Here is a 19,382-nt window from a genome sequence, read left to right as displayed (position 1 = left end):
ATTCAGACTTGCATACACGATTTTGCTTTTATTTATTTCTATTCGAATAAGTATTTATTTTAGAAAAGGCCTTTATACGTTGTAATTACATTTATAATGATTATTTTCTTAATTCTATATTTGTAGATAAAATATTTTGCCTGTAACTGAGAGGAATCTACCGTGTATAAATAAATTCATCTATTCTATTTTATTCTATAAAAAATGATCAAACAGCATACATTAACAGACGTCTTAAAAAGAAAGCTTTGAGATTATCCCAATATTGTCATCTACAATCTGTCACTCCCTTCAAGTTGTAAGCATTAAAAGATAGCTCAACAGACATAACGGAAGCCTGGTGCTTACCTGGGCATCTAAAAAATGTAAGGGAAACGTGGAATTCTGGGTCAGAACCTCCTTTGATGGAAAAAACACACCACTACTGCCGCCATTCCATTGAAGATGTTTCCTTGCTAATATGGACGGTGTCTGTCTGTCGAGGACCAAAGATAGCCCCTTTGTTTTGAACACGCTTGGTTCTAACTCTCCGACAACTTTGGTCGATATAAGAGTGGTGCCTAGCTGGCCTATCAGTGCGACTAACTTTTCAGACTCACGTGGTTCCTCCTTCAAGATAAATTAAAAACTTTTAAATAAGTATTTTTTAACTATCTTTGTATTTTAGGTTAGCGTTTTTAAGGTAGAATATTGTTCAATTAGTATTTGAAAATGAGTGCCTTGAATTTTTTAACACCCATAAGCGACAGCTTTAACTTGTAACGTGTAAATGAAAGGTGTAAATGTGGTGAATTACAGTTTCCCCACACGATGACCGTCTAAACATTAACGACAATTTAAAATTGTCACGTGCAATCCCTTAACTAATGAATCAGCGTGACAAGACCGATGAGGCTAAAGGGTTTGACCATCAAAGAATAGTGGCAGTCTTACCATGGAGTATATGTCTCCCGGCAATGGAATGCTATTCCCACCCACCCCCTCCCCCTGGTTGGGGGTGTTGTGATCATTTATACTCCCGGATGATACGGGCACTGTTAAGTAAACTGTCTTTCTCAAGAACACAAAATAGTGACACAGGCTAGGTAGATATCGTAACGTTTGCATACAGTACGTATTAGGTCCCCTCGTCTCTAACGGTTTTCGTTATCGATGTCAAGACAGATATACCGTACCTTATTTGAGCTTGTATGTAACTTTTCCGGCCACGTACTGTTTTTTTCTAGTTTTTCAATGCGTTTTATGTCAGCCGTTTCAGTCTTAGTCAAGACATCAAGTACGTAGGACATCCCATTAAGCAGATCACCTCCAACCTGCTGTATTACATCAATATCGTCGCTCTTGCTTGCTTCTGTATCTAAATGGTTTGTCATCGATTTAAGCAAAGTAGCAGCATTGATCTGAAGGAAAATCAGAAGCGTGTTAAACAACAGATCTAAAGCAGTCGCTAAGGAATTGCTTAAGATGGTGTTTGGTGGCAAGCAATTTTGAAGCGATTTGTAATACTTAACGGTAAATGTTTGGTGAGGAGAACACTTGTTATTGCGCGCTCGTAACTAGTGCCAGTCTCAAACCGCACGTTATAATTTAAAATCCCTAAAACGCGGGGGTAAAAAGGAAGAGTTTCGTTTTTTAATAAAAACGGATTACAAAGCCTTCTTTTTAACCCTACGGGTGGAATTTACCGCTACTGAAGAAATTCTGATGATACGGGTGTTTATTACGCATTACCTTTAATAATAGTGCAAATTTCATAAAAAAAAAAACGAAACATTAGGCAATCAGATCTTTATGTGTTTTTAGGTATTTCTCTATTCCGGACACGTGAATTGTCAAAAAAACATTAACATTGTTTATTGTATTAATTCGTTAATTCATTAATTCATTTATTTATTAGTTAGTTAGTTAGTCAGTCAGTCAGTCAGACAGTCAGTTATTCAGTCAGTCAGTCAGTCAGTTAGTTAATTATATTCTCATATAAAAATGATAACTATCTGCAGTGGTAAAAATGGTCAATATTTGCAAAATACTAAACCTTTCAACAGGCGCAATTAAGATGTACTTAAACCATAGTTTTAAAACTCGTTTCTAGTTAAACTGAATAACGTAGACTCGATGCTAATATAATTGTTTGTCATATATCTTCTAGTTTTTTTAAAGTACAATTTTAAGAATAGCTGTATTTTATATGTAAATGCTGATAGCCAGTTAATACCAGTGATCACTGATCGGCCTTTGAGGTCAAATAAAGTCTTAAAACGGGGTGTCTGAAATTTATTGACTCTTAAAGTATTTGTTGCATTATTCATTGAAAATAACATATAAACTTGGTGCTAAGCCTGTTCTTAACTCTATAGCAAATAAATAGATTAAATATATAGAAGACCAGGTCGATAATTTGGCCACTATAAACATATCGTTGTTTTTTGGAGTTTTCGTGGGTTTACTGTATTTTTGTAATACTCTTTACACAGCCTTACGATAGCAGGACTTGTCATGTAATTCCTTTGTTGTGTTGCTTTGATTACGACTGCTGAAAGCTGTGTGACTTCCGGAAGCATTTGTGGTCGAGCTTTAGCCAACTGTCTCAGGACTTCGTCCTTCGCCTTAAAGGAAAACAACATTGGTTTAGTAGGTAAAGTGTGATCGTCCGGGTGAGAGTTGTTCTAAAAAGAATGTTGTTAGTGACCGACGTTTCGACAACCTGAGCGGAATTCATCTTCAGAGTAAAGAGAAAGGATGTTGTCAGTCGATGTTGTTATAAGTCTGGTTCGTTAATACTGATAAGTTAGTTTTGTCGTGATGTGACTGTCTGTAGGATTGGTGTAAAGTTGGTTAACAGTAATTTAAAAAACTGATCAATCATCTCAAAGATTTAACTTACTTACTTATTTACTAACAGCCATACTTATACTTTCATCGACTGACAACAACTCTTTATTTGGCTCTGAAGATGACCTCAGTAGTATAGTAGATAACTGTAAGGCCTCTTTTTGAGCAGGAATCTCATTAGCGTGGACAGGAATAAAAAAAGTAGGTGACGTCATAAACTCATGAATTCTATCAAAATCACTAGAGTGGTAAAACCGCCGTTAGGAATTTGAACCGGCCGCGGCACAATTCTGATCATGCGACCGCAAAAACCTTGTCATGTTTTCACGAGGTTTGTGTTTGAGAGCTTCTTGTCAGCGATGATGTAATTTTAACGGTCGCTCCATGGCCGTGTAAACATTGTTTTTACATAATTTGTTAGAACAATAGAATTGTGAAGGAGGAGGAGGAGAACATGAGAATTGTTCGAAAACAATAATTTCGGCTTTCAATTGATTTATGCAAAAAGAGGCCATGCATAATAACACTCTGTATGGTTAAGTAAAAAATGAAAAAAATTACGCAATACGTTAAACCGCTACTTTGATCCAAAAATATAAAACGAAGTGTGACGGTTATACCAGCCAGGATAAAAGTTGAACCTGTCAAACTGGTTATTTCAACAAAGGTTAAAATACAGCATGACAAACCGGTCCAACTAGCTGCAAGATAATTAGATTCCAGAGCATTTATTCATGACACTGTGACGTCACTTACTTAACTTATTCCTGCCCCCTCTAATGAGATTCCTGGTCCGTACTATACTACTGACCTTCTATCAGGTTGTTGAATCGTCAGTCTTTGGGAACTACTCTACCTGGATGTAAACGCTCAAACCATTTACTATAACAGTGAAGAAGAAAACTCCTTCCAAGTAAGAACGAACGTTCTGCCACTTGCCAAATAAAAATATTTCATGGCACGTTTTGTCTTCAGATGACAAGCTAGGTTTAGGTCGCCAAATTGATTTGTAAGATGGTCCAAGTTCTAAGTCCAGTGTATGACCTCGAACCGTTTTGTAAATCAAGATAGTTGATGATTACATTTTTATCCATGTAGCACGCTATTCAATGTTCAAATTAAAGTTTTTTTCTTTTTCGGTTAACGCCTAAACACACAACTATTGCATTTTTTTCATAAACCTCTCCTTTTTTGTGGCGCAAGGAAAAAATGTTTAAAACGATTTTGCTCTTCTTCTATTCACGTTGTAACCGCGCTAAACTCTTATGATTCTCTTTACCGAGTTTATTTCCATAGCTGACAACCCTGTGCCCTGAGTGGCTGTAAGACTAAAATAAGAGGTCAAGGCAGCACTTTCCAGGTTTCCAGATCTAAGAAGTTTAGCGGCTGTGCTATTAGGTCCTAAGATGGCCTTGTTCACTGCTGTGGTCACCTCCGCCTTACTGAGAGGTTCGACCTAAATACCAAAACATGTAACAATAAGTTTTATCATAAAGTCATTATACCGGTACGTGCTTTTAAGACGCATTGCCATTCACTCCCTGACATTTTCAGCTTTGGCTTCAGCGTTTGGTTCACAGTTTTTCTCGTGCCGGTATTTGAAGAACGGTTACAGGGCAGGCCAGCGTAAAATTGGAAACGGCTTGGTGGAAGGTGTGTCCGGGAGTCCATATTCAACCCTTAGAACCGCAAGCTTACCCCCATGCAGGTGACTTGTTGGGACCAGATCGACCTTTTCTTTCTTTTTATTTTAATACGGCGTTAGACATTTTATTAATAATAATAATAATAATAATAATAATAATAATAATAATAATAATTATAAAAACAATATAAAATTATAAAGAAACCTTCCCAAAATCCTTTGCAGCTGAGAAATCGTCAATGCCAAATAACTTGACCAGTTTTAAGCCAGCAAGACTACTACGTCAATACCTCTTACCATAAACTACTTCTTGTATAAGTCGTAGGTCGATGACGTCATTAGTCACGTGACATTGCCCTGAAGTTCGTTTTTGCTCACTGTGACGAAGATATTTTGTTACTGAAAAAGCAGTCATTGCAGTTTGAAGCACATTGGTGTGAGGCATTTCAGACTGCCCGGGTATTGAACAAAATATAAATATTAAGGGAGCTATGTAAAATTTTCAAAAAGTGGGAGTCTGGGTACAAGTGCGTATCTGGCGTTGCATTAAATGTGAGGAAGCAACAAATTACATGTTGGTAAATATTTATACGTTAAGTACATTTTTATCACTTTTATTGTTATGATGTCATCGGTCACGTGACCAGAACGGACCGCATTTTTAAATTCGCTTGAAAACTTTACTTGTATCTCCCTCTTAAGATTTTCTTAAGCCAAGTTGTAGCTTTTTAAATAGTGTTTTTAAAAATGGCCATTATTACTTTTTCCTAAAAAAGTACGGTAGTAAAAAATACAATTGAAAAGTTTGTTGGCTTCCTTCTCAACGACCATTTGCGGTAGGAATAAAAGAAAATTTTGCCAAAAGCAGAAGTGTATGCTCTTTATGATGGCGTTGTCAGTTTCTTCTCATTTCAATTGCTTTTGGCGAGGATGGATGTAATTTCTTTCAGACGAGAGGAGTAGGCCTGGGGAGAAGTTAAATAGCTGCCCCTCCCCCTCCCCCTGCTGGGAGTCACCCCAGCGGATTCCCCGTGGTCCGTATTGTGGGCTCATAACAAGAGCATTTTCAAAATGGCGACAATGGCGACTATATGGCGACAAGAAAAGGGAATCTAATCTGTCTAATGGAGTGATTTTGAGATATAGAGGACAGTTTTGTCGACGTTTTGTCCTTCTTGACGCGATCAAAACGAGTCCCCAAACGTAGGGTACACCTCCTTTATTTGTATTCCCGATAAAGAAGAATATGGAATGAGTAGAAACGTGCGAAAACGTGGTATAAACAGAAACTTACAGGGACCTGAGGTGAGCGTTTCTCATTGAACAATGATTTTTTTAGACTGGTTAAAGCTTATGTCTTCGACGTTTATCATGATTATCAACTTAGCTTACTGGAATTAAAGCCGGGCTAGGCGTAAAAAAATAGATGGTGAGAACGAGGCGAGAGTATTAAATGGCAGTCATTTCGTCGAGGCATGCAACTGTTATTAATGTTCGTCATCTGAATTTTAAGCTACTGTTTTTCAAGTTAATAAGAATCGCATCCTTTCATTATTTATACGTGAGTAGATGTTCCTCAAAATATTGACAAAGTAGCCATTCAGGCCGCAAAGAAAAATTACGTCAGGAATATTTGATGTGATACCTTTGAAATTGGAAGAAACATTTCAGCTCAGTGTTGTTGTTTTTTTTAAGTTTGACTAGAGACTACTTGCAGTCAACCTGGTAGCTAATCTAGACTTCAATTAAACAATACTACCACCGTTTTGGAATGCCTCTTTGGGCATGTTTAATAAATGAGACCATTTCTTAACTAAAATTTCTTCTTCCTATGATGTTTTATTGTATTGGTAAACATAGATTTACGTTTCCTTTGCATTTTGTGGTCTACAGGTAATTTTTTGGACTAACAGAATGCCTAATGTTTTGACAGAACATTATGGATTACTGTTCAGTGAGTTAAACTATGGATTGTAACAAGTTCAGGTAGTTATTGATGTCTTAGTTTTACACATAGTTATGTGACAGTCAATTCTAGCAATTCCCTTCGTTCTCTCTACACACATTCATTACCTGAGGCATTTAAGATCTGCTTTTTGAACAGACATTTGTCTACTTTATAAAAAATCTGTTTGACATTTTTTAAGGGCTGTATTTTCAGTTGTTGGATGACCTTCAGTAGCATATTAAAGTAGTAATGTAAAAATTCGTAAGACCTTAAACTTAAGCAAGCAAGAAAACCCTAATCCCAATATACAAAGCTAACTACAAGCAACATGATGTACCCTTTGGCAACCAAACTGCTTTAAAGGCTAGCCAGATTACTATGTAGGCTAACTGGAATGGCTTGCATGGCTCGCATGTTTCCTGACACATAATTGTCATAGTCTATAAGATTCGAACTTTGGCCGGACACCGGACCTCACCGATTTCGCTGAAATTTGGCATGCAGTCTTGTTTTAGGGTCCTAACTACCAAATGTATATTAAAAAGTTTCAATTCTTTTTATTTTGGAAAATATCGAGAAGGCCGATTTGAAGCGTCCGTGACGGCTCGCCAACATGGCGGATCGAAGGTGTTCTTGTTACTTCGACACTGAACCTGCCGTCACAGTTTCTCGATCATACTTGGTATAGTTATAAAGAACTATCTTTCTTCTTTCTATATATCAAAATAGATTCGGCAAATGTTGAGTTTGGATGATCAACGGCCAAGAAGTTCGAAGGTATGTTAACGATGTTTTGAACAGTCTCAAATTTACTACAAAATGAAAGGCTACTAACTCCACTGTTATCTCGAATTAGAACAAGCCATTTACCATGAACAAAGCTTGTTCATTGGTGAATTGATTCCATTAATAAAAAAATTGGGGAAATCTAACCGTTAAGAATAAAAAATTATGGAACCTCTAGTAAATTGGCCATTTCAGCGCCATTTCAGCGGATCAGCTCATTTAACAGCAAATAATCGGGAGAAACATGAAAGGGTTACAGTCGTTTATAATAAGCATTTTTCAGTTATTCTTTGCTTATCTTAAACAAATACATAATCTTTGCCAAAGATATGGCGATTTTTGAGCGTACGATCGTTTCTCCAAATTTTTATGTCGGCAACTTTATTTTATTTGTTGTCGAGATTATACGCTGTTGTTATTCAATATTCGTTTCACAAGAACTTCTGTTGCTCGCATTTCCCAAATCACTGTTTAAGAAATTGCCCATTCCGTAACAGGGTCATTCTTACTTTTTCTTTAAAAATTACTAGGAAAGCAAGAATGTCATAGAACGGTTTTATACTAGTGAAAATACCTGTCAGACATAACTTCAACTGTTTGTGTTATCTGGCTGTTTTCACAAATATGCAAATTAAGGAATTCTTAAAGTGCCTATCTTTAACTATTTCACGCTTAAAGATTCCTCTAAATCTTATCGCCTACCTTTTGGCCAAACGAAGTTTTGTGTCTCCAGGCAGAATGCTCGTTAACAGCAATGAAAGTCGAAGAGATACAGAAGCTCGAGTAAAATTCTAACTGCTGTGAAATGAACATCGGTTGAGCTTGACGTGTATTTATAGATTGCGCTCGAGCGCCGTTAATTAAGTTTATTCATTTGGCGATCAGATAAAAATCAATGAATGATCAGAGTTATTAAAGTCCATTTCTAAGCACCAGAGACACGGAAGTTTGTTTTAGAAGCATTTATGCATAGAAATACCGGTTTATTATTGACTGACGCGGTTAAAAAATACTCGGCTTCTAGCGGTAAATCTGCATTTATAATAGCTGGGAGTTTGGGTTTTTATTTTGGTGTTGTTGTAGGAAGGCGGGGGAAAGGGGGGTGGAAGTGGTGCCTCCGAATCCTCTTTAGATCTCTGACACAGTGGTCTGAATGTTGAACAAAAGAGCTCATCTGTTAATAAGCACAATGCGAGCTGATTTTGAAATGAACATGACTTTACGTTTGTGTCATCAGTAATTATCGTGTTCGAAGAAGGCGTGGCTTACTCGCGGCAAGAACGACATAATAACAGTAAAGCTAACACATTTTCCTCATTGATTTGAAATGAATTTCGAATCAATTTTTTTTAGGGCAAGTTAAAAGATACAAATGTTTTTCGTCCAGATTTTTCCAAAAAAAAAAGCAGGTGAGAACTTGGCTGTTTTTGTTATCTCAGACTTTTTTTATTAAAGTCGAAGCTCTCCATAAGGACACCTCTCGTGATGCGTCATGACTTACATCACGTATGTCCTTATCGCCGACCGAGGTGAAGAAAGGGACTACCGTAATTACTCGAATAAGCGCCGCGGCGCTTATTAAATTTTTTACGCCTCCAGTGCGGCGCTTATTCGAGGGTGGCGCTTATTTGAGGGCGGCGCTTATTAAAAAGTTTGACGCCACAAAGAATCTAATCCTTTACATTTATTAAAATAGGGTCCCCTGATTGCCAAAAGTCGTCTCTTGCTGAAGATTGTTCTGAAGAATGTTCAATAGAAAAACTGAGCGGAAAAACAAGCACTTTGAACTAATAATAATAATAATAATAATCATTTCTATAGCGCTATTTAGCTAATCTTTCATAGCGCTTTACAATCACTATGCTAAAAAATAAAAATAAAATATAAAAATACCTAACTAAATTAATCTATTGAGCTAAAATATCTATACATGCAGAGAGTGAACAGCAGTGAACTGCAGAACATCGCTTCTGATGGAAAGAAATGTCCAAGTTTGTTTTAGAGTTGCTTTGTAGTTCTGTTTCTAGTTAAACAGATTTCCTTGAATAAGCGCCGCATCGGGACTGCGGCGCCGGGGGCGGCGCTTATTAACTTTTTTGTCCGAAATGCGGCGCTTATTCGAGGGCGGCGCTTATTCGGGGGCGGCGCTTATTCGACTAAATACGGTATGATAGTACAGAGGCTTTCCGAAGAACTCAACGCAATATCCCCCCAAAGCTCGAACCGGGATTTAAAAATCTCAAAAAAGTGTTAATATGATTTGTAAATCCACTCATAGCGGTCTGGCCTTACTAAAACCTGGAGAGAGGAAAAGACAGTAGGCAGATAAATGAAAGCTGCTCGAGAATACGCTGTTGAGCAGATTCTGTGAAATTCCCCTTTTTATCCTTTTCTCTCATAAGCCCTCCCAATTCAAGGCCCATATATTTCTTCCAAGTCAACTGTCAAAGTTTAAGGCCACTTTTTTCCTACCAGGTTACCGTCTTGAGAGTTTTAAGTTTTATTAAATCTTGGTGACACTGTCCCTTTAATTCATTAATGTAATTCAAATCAGTTTATAAAAACGTTTTTCAGAAAACAAGAAGTTTTTTAATTTCGCTTTAAACCACCGCACCCCAACCACGGATATAAGACCTACCACATTTAAAAGCCCACATTTCGTACCAAACTGTACAACCCCAGGGCTTATACAAGCAGATTTTTGCACTTTCTTACACGGTTGGGGAGCGTGATGGCCTAATAATGGTCACTGCGCTGGACTCTGGACCAAACAGTCCTGGATAGAGCTTTTGGGGGACAATGCGTTAAGTTCTTTGGAAAGCCTCTCAACTCCCAGAGTCCCTTTCCTTACCCAGGTTTAAAAATGATTACCAGTCAATCTTTAGCTTTTCGGGAAGGGAGGTAACCCTGCGATGGAATAGCATCCCATCCGGGTGGAGTAAAAAATACTCGTTGTCGCTTCACGTTATGAGCTCCGGCCTGATGGGCCACTAGGCTCGTAACCTGCCTATTGAGAGATCTGGCGGAGAACTACATAAATGGACCTGGCGGCCATAAATTTTTTATCGTGAATTGAGGCGCGGCGCTCCCACATTAAGGGGTGGCATAACGAAGAGTAATTGAAAATCCATTCCCCGAACTGTTCCAAATTCAGGCCATTGTGTAAAAGAACAAAAGAGGATACGAAGGCACCACTTCCACACCCCCCCTCCCCCCCCCCCCCCCGAGCCCCCTCAAAAAAAAACAACACCAAAAAACACCCCAAACTCCCAGCTATTATAAATGCAGATTTACAGCTCAAAAATAAACCGGTATTTCTATGCATAAATGCTTCTGAAACAAACTTCCGTGTCTCTCGTGCTTAGAAATGGACTTTTATAACTCTGATCATTCATTGATTTTTATCTGATCGCCAAATGAATAAACTTAATTAACGGAGCTCGAGCGCAATCTATAAATACACGTCAAGCTCAAACGATGTTCATTTCACAGCAGTTTGAATTTTACTCGAGCTTCTGTATCTCTTCGACTTTCATTGCTGATAACGAGCATTCTGCCTGGAGACACAAAACTTCGTTTGGCCAAAAGGTAGGTGAAAAGATTTAGAGGAATCTTTAAGCGTGAAATAGTTAAAGATAGGCACTTTAAGAATTCCTTAATTTGCATATTTGTGAAAACAGCCAGATAACACAAACAGTTGAAGTTATGTCTGACAGGTATTTTCACTAGTATAAAACCGTTCTATGACATTCTTGCTTTCCTAGTAATTTTTAAAGAAAAAGTAAGAATGACCCTGTTACGGAATGAGCAATTTCTTAAACAGTGATTTGGGAAATGCGAGCAACAGAAGTTCTTGTGAAACGAATATTGAATAACAACAGCGTATAATCTCGACAACAAATAAAATAAAGTTGCCGACATAAAAATTTGGAGAAACGATCGTACGCTCAAAAATCGCCATATCTTTGGCAAAGATTATGTATTTGTTTAAGTTAAGCAAAGAATACCTGAAAACTGCTTATTATAAACGAATGTAACCCTTTCATGTTCCTCCCGATTATTTGCTGTTAAATGAGCAATCTATAAATACACGTCAAGCTCAAACGATGTTCATTTCACAGCAGTTTGAATTTTACTCGAGCTTCTGTATCTCTTCGACTTTCATTGCTGATAACGAGCATTCTGCCTGGAGACACAAAACTTCGTTTGGCCAAAAGGTAGGCGAAAAGATTTAGAGGAATCTTAAAGCGTGAAATAGTTAAAGATAGGCACTTTAAGAATTCCTTAATTTGCATATTTGTGAAAACAGCCAGATAACACAAACAGTTGACGTTATGTCTGACAGGTATTTTCACTAGTATAAAACCGTTCTATGACATTCTTGCTTTCCTAGTAATTTTTAAAGAAAAAGTAAGAATGACCCTGTTACGGAATGGGCAATTTCTTAAACAGTGATTTGGGAAATGCGAGCAACAGAAGTTCTTGTGAAACGAATATTGAATAACAACAGCGTATAATCTCGACAACAAATAAAATAAAGTTGCCGACATAAAAATTTGGAGAAACGATCGTACGCTCAAAAATCGCCATATCTTTGGTAAAGATTATGTATTTGTTTAAGATAAGCAAAGAATAACTGAAAAATGCTTATTATAAACGACTGTAACCCTTTCATGTTTCTCCCGATTATTTGCTGTTAAATGAGCTGATCCGCTGAAATGGCGCTGAAATGGCCAATTTACTAGAGGTTCCATAATTTTTTATTCTTAACGGTTAGATTTCCCCAATTTTTTTATTAATGGAATCAATTCACCAATGAACAAGCTTTGTTCATGGTAAATGGCTTGTTCTAATTCGAGATAGCAGTGGAGTTATAAGCCTTTCATTTTGTAGTAAATTTGAGACTGTTCAAAACATCGTTAACATACCTTCGAACTTTTTGGCCGTTGATCATCCAAACTCAACATTTGCCGAATCTATTTTGATATATAGAAAGAAGAAAGATAGTTCTTTATAACTATACCAAGTATGATCGAGAAACTGTGACGGCAGGTTCAGTGTCGAAGTAACAAGAACACCTTCGATCCGCCATGTTGGCGAGCCGTCACGGACGCTTCAAATCGGCCTTCTCGATATTTTCCAAAATAAAAAGAATTGAAACTTTTTAACATCCATTTGGTAGTTAGGACCCTAAAACAAGACTGCATGCCAAATTTCAGCGAAATCGGTGAGGTACGGTGTCCGCGAACTTTTAAAAAAGCTCGAAAATTATGGAGTATTACACATAAGTGCCATACAAGCGAGAAATACCTAACTCCAATAAATAGCATAACCAGAAGCCACCTTAGCTAACTATACTCAGGCTAACTGGAGTACTGCTTAGGCTAACCAGGGAGCTTTTTAGGATAACCAATGTGCTATTTATATATAGTGGAATGGCTCTTATGACTTGTTGGCTCGCACTTTGTCAAGACCCAAGTTTTTTGTAAAGATTAATGAAATTACAGAGAATTTACATAATTATTATCGCAGACCATGAATTTTACTCCAGGTTAAGTTAATGAGTCAAGTTTTTTTGCAGCACAGGCTTGGTTCCACAGGGTGTGGTTCCAAAAAATATCCATACCTCCCCCAAGGATGGTTCTTTGGTTTAGACCCTCCCACCTCCTGGGATTTCCAGTTTAGCTTCATACTTTCTTTTAAAAGTTTTTGCTATTGAGACCCCATCCCCCTCTGAATTTCCAATGACCATCCTTGGGGTGGGTATGGATATTTTCTGGAACCGCACAATGTAGGTATTTGCTTATGAAAGTAAGTTGCAGATTGATCTGATTGATACACACTAATCTATTTTTTTTTACATTTACCTGTTTTCTATGGGATATATAATTATATATTGTTTTTACCGGTTTCACTTGTAATAATAATAATAATAATAACAATAACAAAATTAATAGTAATTACTAATACAGTTGTTAAATGAAAAGCAAAATATGTTATAGAAAGCGATCACTTTCAATATCCAATTTTTTCCAATAATTAATAATAAAAATAATAATAATGGCACATGGGGCAGTATATCCACAGAGTGGCTCTTCGCCTGCCCGAGTGTGGCAAAGCAAGTGGCAGATGTCATTTAATCCTGCTAAGTGCAAGACCATCTGTCTCTCTACTAAGAAAGTTCCCCCACAGAGAAAGTATGTCTTTTGTGGAACCGAGTTGGAACAAGTTGACTCTATTTCTTATCTAGGAGTAATCCTGAACGACAACTTGAAATGGTCAAATCACGTCTCATCCATCTCTGGCAAAGCAAGCAAGGTTCTGGGAATGATTAAAAGAAACCTCTGGAATTGCCCCAAGAATGTGAAAGAAACTGCATACACGGCTATTGTTCGCCCAAAGCTCGAATACGCTTGCGCAGCCTGGGATCCTTATCTCCAAAAGGACATAAACTCCCTCGAAAGAGTACAGAGGAAAGCGGCGCGGTTTTGCACAAACGACTACCACCCAACCGCCAGTGTAACTGATATGATCCAGGAGTTGGGCTGGCAAACATTGGAACAACGAAGAAAATCTTTCCGACTTACATTACTATACAAAATGAGTCACGACCTTGTAAATGTTGACTCCTATCTTAGTAGACATAATGAATCCAGAACTCGCGGCAGCCATAATTTCAAATATACGCAATATAGAGCGACGAAAAATGCGTATTTTTACTCGTATTTTCCGAGGACCATAAGAGAGTGGAATGCACTCCCTGCGGCGATTGTTGAGTCCGGCTCTCTTACGTCCTTCCAGTATGGACTGCGCGAGCATTTTTATTAATTTAGTAGTTTACCCATATAATTTTAGAATTTTTAGATTTTTAGAATTTTTAGATTTTTAGAATTAATTTAGAATTTTTCAGTTATTATATATGTACATATTGTATTTTTACTTATTTTTAGACGTTGGTGTGATATCCGTATGGACTTTTTACCAACTTATTAAATGTAGATGTAGATCCTAACTAAATTTACAAAAAAAAAGCAAACTGACCGTATACTTACCACTATATAGCTAGCTTTGAAAAACAAATGTTCAATCCATGCAATTATAATTTTTAAAACAATTTATAAAATAATCCTCGCATCATATGAGCAGTTTTGCTTAGTAAGCATCCAAAATTGCTTAAAGCATCTTAATAACTGGTAGGCAACTAAACCCATAAAAAATCATTATCTTTAAGGAAAATATAATAATATAGTAATCAACCTACGGCTATAAATATCGATTTGTTTTCTGACGCGCAGAAAACGTTAGCCTAACTTTTACAAGTTGCAATCCGTTTCCATCCGAGCATTCTGCAGCCAAAGATGCTTGTTTACAGTTTCAGTGCTCTTTTAGGTTTCCTGCGCCCCAACCAAAAAAATTTGGGTGTTCAAGAAATCTGGTTAAATCCGTGACATAGTTCTTTTAAAATCGTATGACTAAGATGAGAGGGCAAAGGAAACTTCGCATAGCTTTTACCTCAACACTAAACTCGACAGCACTTGCATCACCCAAAGAATCAAAGACCTGCACTTCAAGCTTCACTTCGTAATTTTCAGACTGATTGCCCTGAGGGAGCATGGTGATAAAACTTGATGTATTTCCTTTGGAGATTATGACGAGACCTTCGGGAGAGCGATAGCTGCAAAATAATAGAACATTATGTTATGTTTTCTGCACAGTTTGTTATTATTATAGGTTATGAAAGTAACATGTAGAGATTGTTATGTAACAATGGTTTATGTGATCATGCAAGGTAAGCGGCAGGCTCAGTTAAAGGTATTTGGTATTTCAATATTAGGACCCTGACATCTTTTCCTTCGGTTAAAACTCGTGACTTAGCTGCAAGGTGACATTCACCCTAAATTTTGTCAGTGGCTGGGCTGGGAGTTTTCTTTTCGTATCGATTTTTAACCACTGAAAGTTGAATAATCAATGGAGGTTAACGATACCTAGTTTTCTATTCAGGTCACTAATAAAACATAATGAGAAATTTGATAACTTTCTTGCTAGTAATCTCTAAAGTTAAGGCAAAACAGTTTACTTTCTGAAAACCCAGGTTTTAGAATTTGTTTTATTTTTTTTAAACTGCACATAAAACCAGTAGAAATGGTACTGTACGGTATACGGTACGGTACGGTACGGTACGGTACGGTACGGTACGGTACGGTACGGTACGGTATGGTATGGTATTTATTGCCCTCGCAGGGTTTTGGCCCAGAGGCCAACACCCGAGGAGGCATCATTGTAATCCGCGCGAATATAGAGTATATATAGTATATACTGGGAAAAATCTCGATTTGATCAATTTTTGCCTGCAAATAGTCTCGGGAGTTGTAAAATGCCGACAAGCTGAAAGCCCGCAAGTAGGTATCGGGAGTTGTAAAATGCCGACATACGGTGATTGGTCAATGATGACGCAAGTAAACGATGATTGGGTAATGATGACAGCCCAAGCATGAGCACGTGCACGGATGACAACAAGCAAACAAACGACGCTTGTAAACGTTGATTGCGGTCGGACAGCCTTTCGAAGTGAGGATATTTTGCAGTCCCTTCAAGCTTTATTGAAGCCTTATTGATTTTACAAGCCTAGAACACATTCTTTTACATCTGAGTGGCCGAAGAAGAAATATGTCTAGGAACACGTACGAACATATCAAGCCATATCTCCAAGTTTGTCTGCGATTTACGATAAGCAAGCCTTAGTCCAAAGCCGCGATTTACCAAGCGCAAACTACTTGAACGGAGAAAAGCCTTGATCAGTCTATCTCCGGACGAGATTTACAAGAAATTTAAAAAGAGATCTCGAGATAATTGTTTAAGACTCGCGGCAAGCAAAACCGGAAACAAGAAGCGAGCGACTTTTAGAAAGTCAAGCGTTTTTCATTGTCAAAGGTGAGAAATTCTTTCGGTATCCTTTCCTTTTAAAAAGTTGATCGTTGTCATGAAGCGTGATTTACGATAAGAAATCCTTTGTCCAACTGACCGTGATTTACCAGGCACAAACTACTTGAATGGAGAAAACTTTAAAAGTCTTGATCGGTCCACTTCCGGAAGAAATTTTAATTTTACAAGATGCTATGCGGCATCAAGAAAAGAAATTCAAAAGAGATCTCGAGATGCATTGTGATTATTTAAAACTCGCGGCAGGCGTTTGCTTTGACAGAGGTAAGAAATTCTTTCGACATCCTTTTCTTTCGAAAGATTGATCATTCTCATGTCATTCTTCATGCTCGGGCTCTCAGCCCATATATTTATAAAACAATTGGGCCGGCTCAAATGGTAATTTTAAAACGTTGTGCTGTTTCTAAAGTTTATCCTCGCTGAGATCAAGACTTTACCACAGTGAAGTGAGTTCGATTCGAGCCCGCAAAGCGGCCCATTTTAAAGCGACGAAGTCGCGAAAACGAGCCACGCAAGTCGCGATAGGTCGACCGTCCCGGCGTGTTAAATTAATAAAGATGACGGACTTTTTCTAAAGTCTAGCTTGAGTCTAGCTGAGATCCCCCACCACAGCAAAACATGACAAAATGGTGTCAAGATGCTGTTGCGTTCTTGTAATTAAATGATTTATCATAATTAATAATCACCCAAAATAGAAAATTAATTTCCAATCAAATGTCTGAATTGTAGAAAAGGATGAACAGCAAAGAAAAACCGATAAACATCGTCGAAACTTCGGGGGCAACCTAGTGTCAGCTATTTCTAGTTAACGAGGCTTATTAGGCCTCTAGCATATAATATAAGAAAATAATCAAAATAGTTTGTAGTTGTTATAATAAGTCGATTGTAAATAAAACCCGACAGACACTGATACAATTTTAGTTAAATAAGAGGATGGAAAAATTTCTTAACAATTTCAGTCAAACATTACAGTTTGGAGACAATAGATCCAACCAACTTTTCGCGTTAGGTTATATTTCATATATCTGTGTAAGGGCTATAAATAGCTACTGCAGTGAACAATTATAGTCCGCTAAAAATTTAAACTAAGTACTACCCAATCACAGTCAAAATGATGGGCACTTATTTAATTTTTAAGGGATTTACATCATTAACGGAGTAGGTTCGAAATGTTCGAAATATTCCAACATTTAACATGCAATTTTCAGTAGCTTCGAGGTGAATGTTTTCAACTCACCTCATCTGATAGCTAAGAGGGAGATCCTCATCCTCCCAACCAAAACACGTGACATTAAACCTTGTCTGAAGGACAAAGCCCTTCTTGGGAAAGACACCACATCCAAGCCCGCCGTAAGGATTATGCGGCGGTGAATTAGTGAAAAATACCATATCACCTCTTTCTACAATTTGGTCGTGTAGAAGGACAGATGCTATGACCTTATACTTAGTTCTTTGCTTCAGTGGCTCCCTTGAACCAGAGAAGACGATATTGGTACCGTCCACATTTGTAAGTAGATATCTCTGAATATTTTGAACCTCCAACCAAGAACTTTTTGTTGAAAGCGCGAACTGGTATAACGTCCAACTGTAACGAATGTCCTCAAGACAATATGGTCCTTTACACGTAGCTTCTATGATCATTCGTTTGTTCGTGCTGATCTTGCGACCGCAGTTGATAACACATCTGTTGGTAAACGTATAGAAACTTTGAAATAGTTAATGTAGAGACCTATAGAGGCAACAAAACTGGCAACCGCCGAATTTCGTATCGGATCAACATGTAACCACTAAATAAGAACACTGTACACTTTGTTAACTCGGTAAAAACAATTTAGTTAGATCAGTAGTAGCAAAAAATTAATTGTTTTGTCTCTTTTGAGTTTGCTAGTTTTCATGATGATGATGATAATAATAATATTAATAATAATAATAATAATATTAATAATAATATTAATAATAGTTCTTATTATTGTTAATTAACAACTTCTGCGATGGTTATCTGTGGGGCAAAACTATTTACAATAAACGTTCTATGATACAGTCGTTAAAATGAAGAACAAAATGTCTTATACAAAAATTATAGGAAAGCAATCACTACCAAATATTATTATTATTATTATTATTATTATTATTATTATTATTATTATTATTATTATTATTATTATTATTATTATTATATTCGATTTTTCACTAGAATTGTATTACAAAAAATTAGATTTTATGAATAAAATGTTTAAATAAGTTCCTCAAATTATGATACTATAGCTTGTGTACATAAAAGCTTAGGGCATGTAAAAGATTATTATTATTATTATTATTATTATTATTATTATTATTATTATTATTATTATTATTATTATTATTATTATTATTATTATTATTATTATTATTATTAGACTAGCGGAGCTGATTTCCATCAAAAAAGGAGAGCAATATGCAAAAACCATGTCATGGATCAGAAGTCGAATTTCATTTGCATTATTAAGATCTGCAATCATTTGTCTAAGAGGCTCTAGGGCACGAAGAAGACCTCGACGAGACATTAAAAACACTGATATTGACGTTGAAATTGCAGAAAGTGTGTATTGTAAATAGTTTAAATAGTTTTCCTGTTGTTTTTGATTGCTACTTGCGTACGCCAGATTACATCAAACGCACAATGTAACCATTAGTTTCCTTTGCATTTTAAATCGCTCATTCCAATTTTAAACGCTTCTCAGCTTTTATTCATTTTCTATTTAACATATTTTGCTTTTCATTTTAACAACTGTATTATAGAACCTTTTGTTGTAAATAGTTTTTCGCTATAATTAACTTTTAGAACCTTTTTATCCACATGTTCCCTTTTTTTAAATATTATATGAAATAAAGTTGTTGTTTATTATATTATTATTATTATTATTATTATTATTATTATTATTATTATTATTATTGTTGTTGTTATTAACACACTTAAATATTTCTATTTCTACCACGTTTTTTTTTTAATTTTTCAGAAATGGCACAGCGTACAACAACTGCAACGTCAAGAAACACTTTCCAGACACCAAATCCTCGTCATTCAGCCATCATACATTAATGTACAGGGAATACAAGTTCCTGGATAGACATTTGCGTGTTCAATTCTGTTCTTTTTCTCTTATCTCTTAATGTACTTGAGAAGTCCTGAAGCTCTTTGGACAGGCATTTTTCCCAAAAATATACATCATTAAAAAAATTGAAATTCAGAAT

At 36.7% G+C, this 19,382-nt stretch overlaps 1 protein-coding gene across 1 annotated transcript in view; it reads right to left on the bottom strand.

Annotated features, from left to right (window-relative positions):
* The window catches only part of LOC144647693 (polycystin family receptor for egg jelly-like), a 52,990-nt gene that overhangs the window by 16,529 nt on the left and 17,079 nt on the right, over nt 1-19,382 (bottom strand). Inside the window, exons 7-12 of the mRNA XM_078507399.1 lie at nt 17,389-17,835; nt 14,724-14,886; nt 4,112-4,288; nt 2,448-2,606; nt 1,176-1,400; nt 349-609 (exon numbers count right to left, since the gene is read on the bottom strand). Of these exons, the coding sequence (XP_078363525.1) occupies nt 349-609; nt 1,176-1,400; nt 2,448-2,606; nt 4,112-4,288; nt 14,724-14,886; nt 17,389-17,835 (1,432 nt within the window). The remainder of the gene's footprint in view (nt 1-348; nt 610-1,175; nt 1,401-2,447; nt 2,607-4,111; nt 4,289-14,723; nt 14,887-17,388; nt 17,836-19,382) is intronic.

This window comes from Oculina patagonica, chromosome 1 (genome assembly GCF_052425735.1).
Source record: "Oculina patagonica isolate OP01 chromosome 1, crgOcupat, whole genome shotgun sequence".
In the NCBI taxonomy this organism is placed as follows: Eukaryota; Metazoa; Cnidaria; class Anthozoa; order Scleractinia; family Oculinidae; genus Oculina; species Oculina patagonica.
The sequence above is the reverse complement of the archived record's forward strand: the minus strand, read 5'-3'. Positions and strand labels throughout refer to the sequence as shown.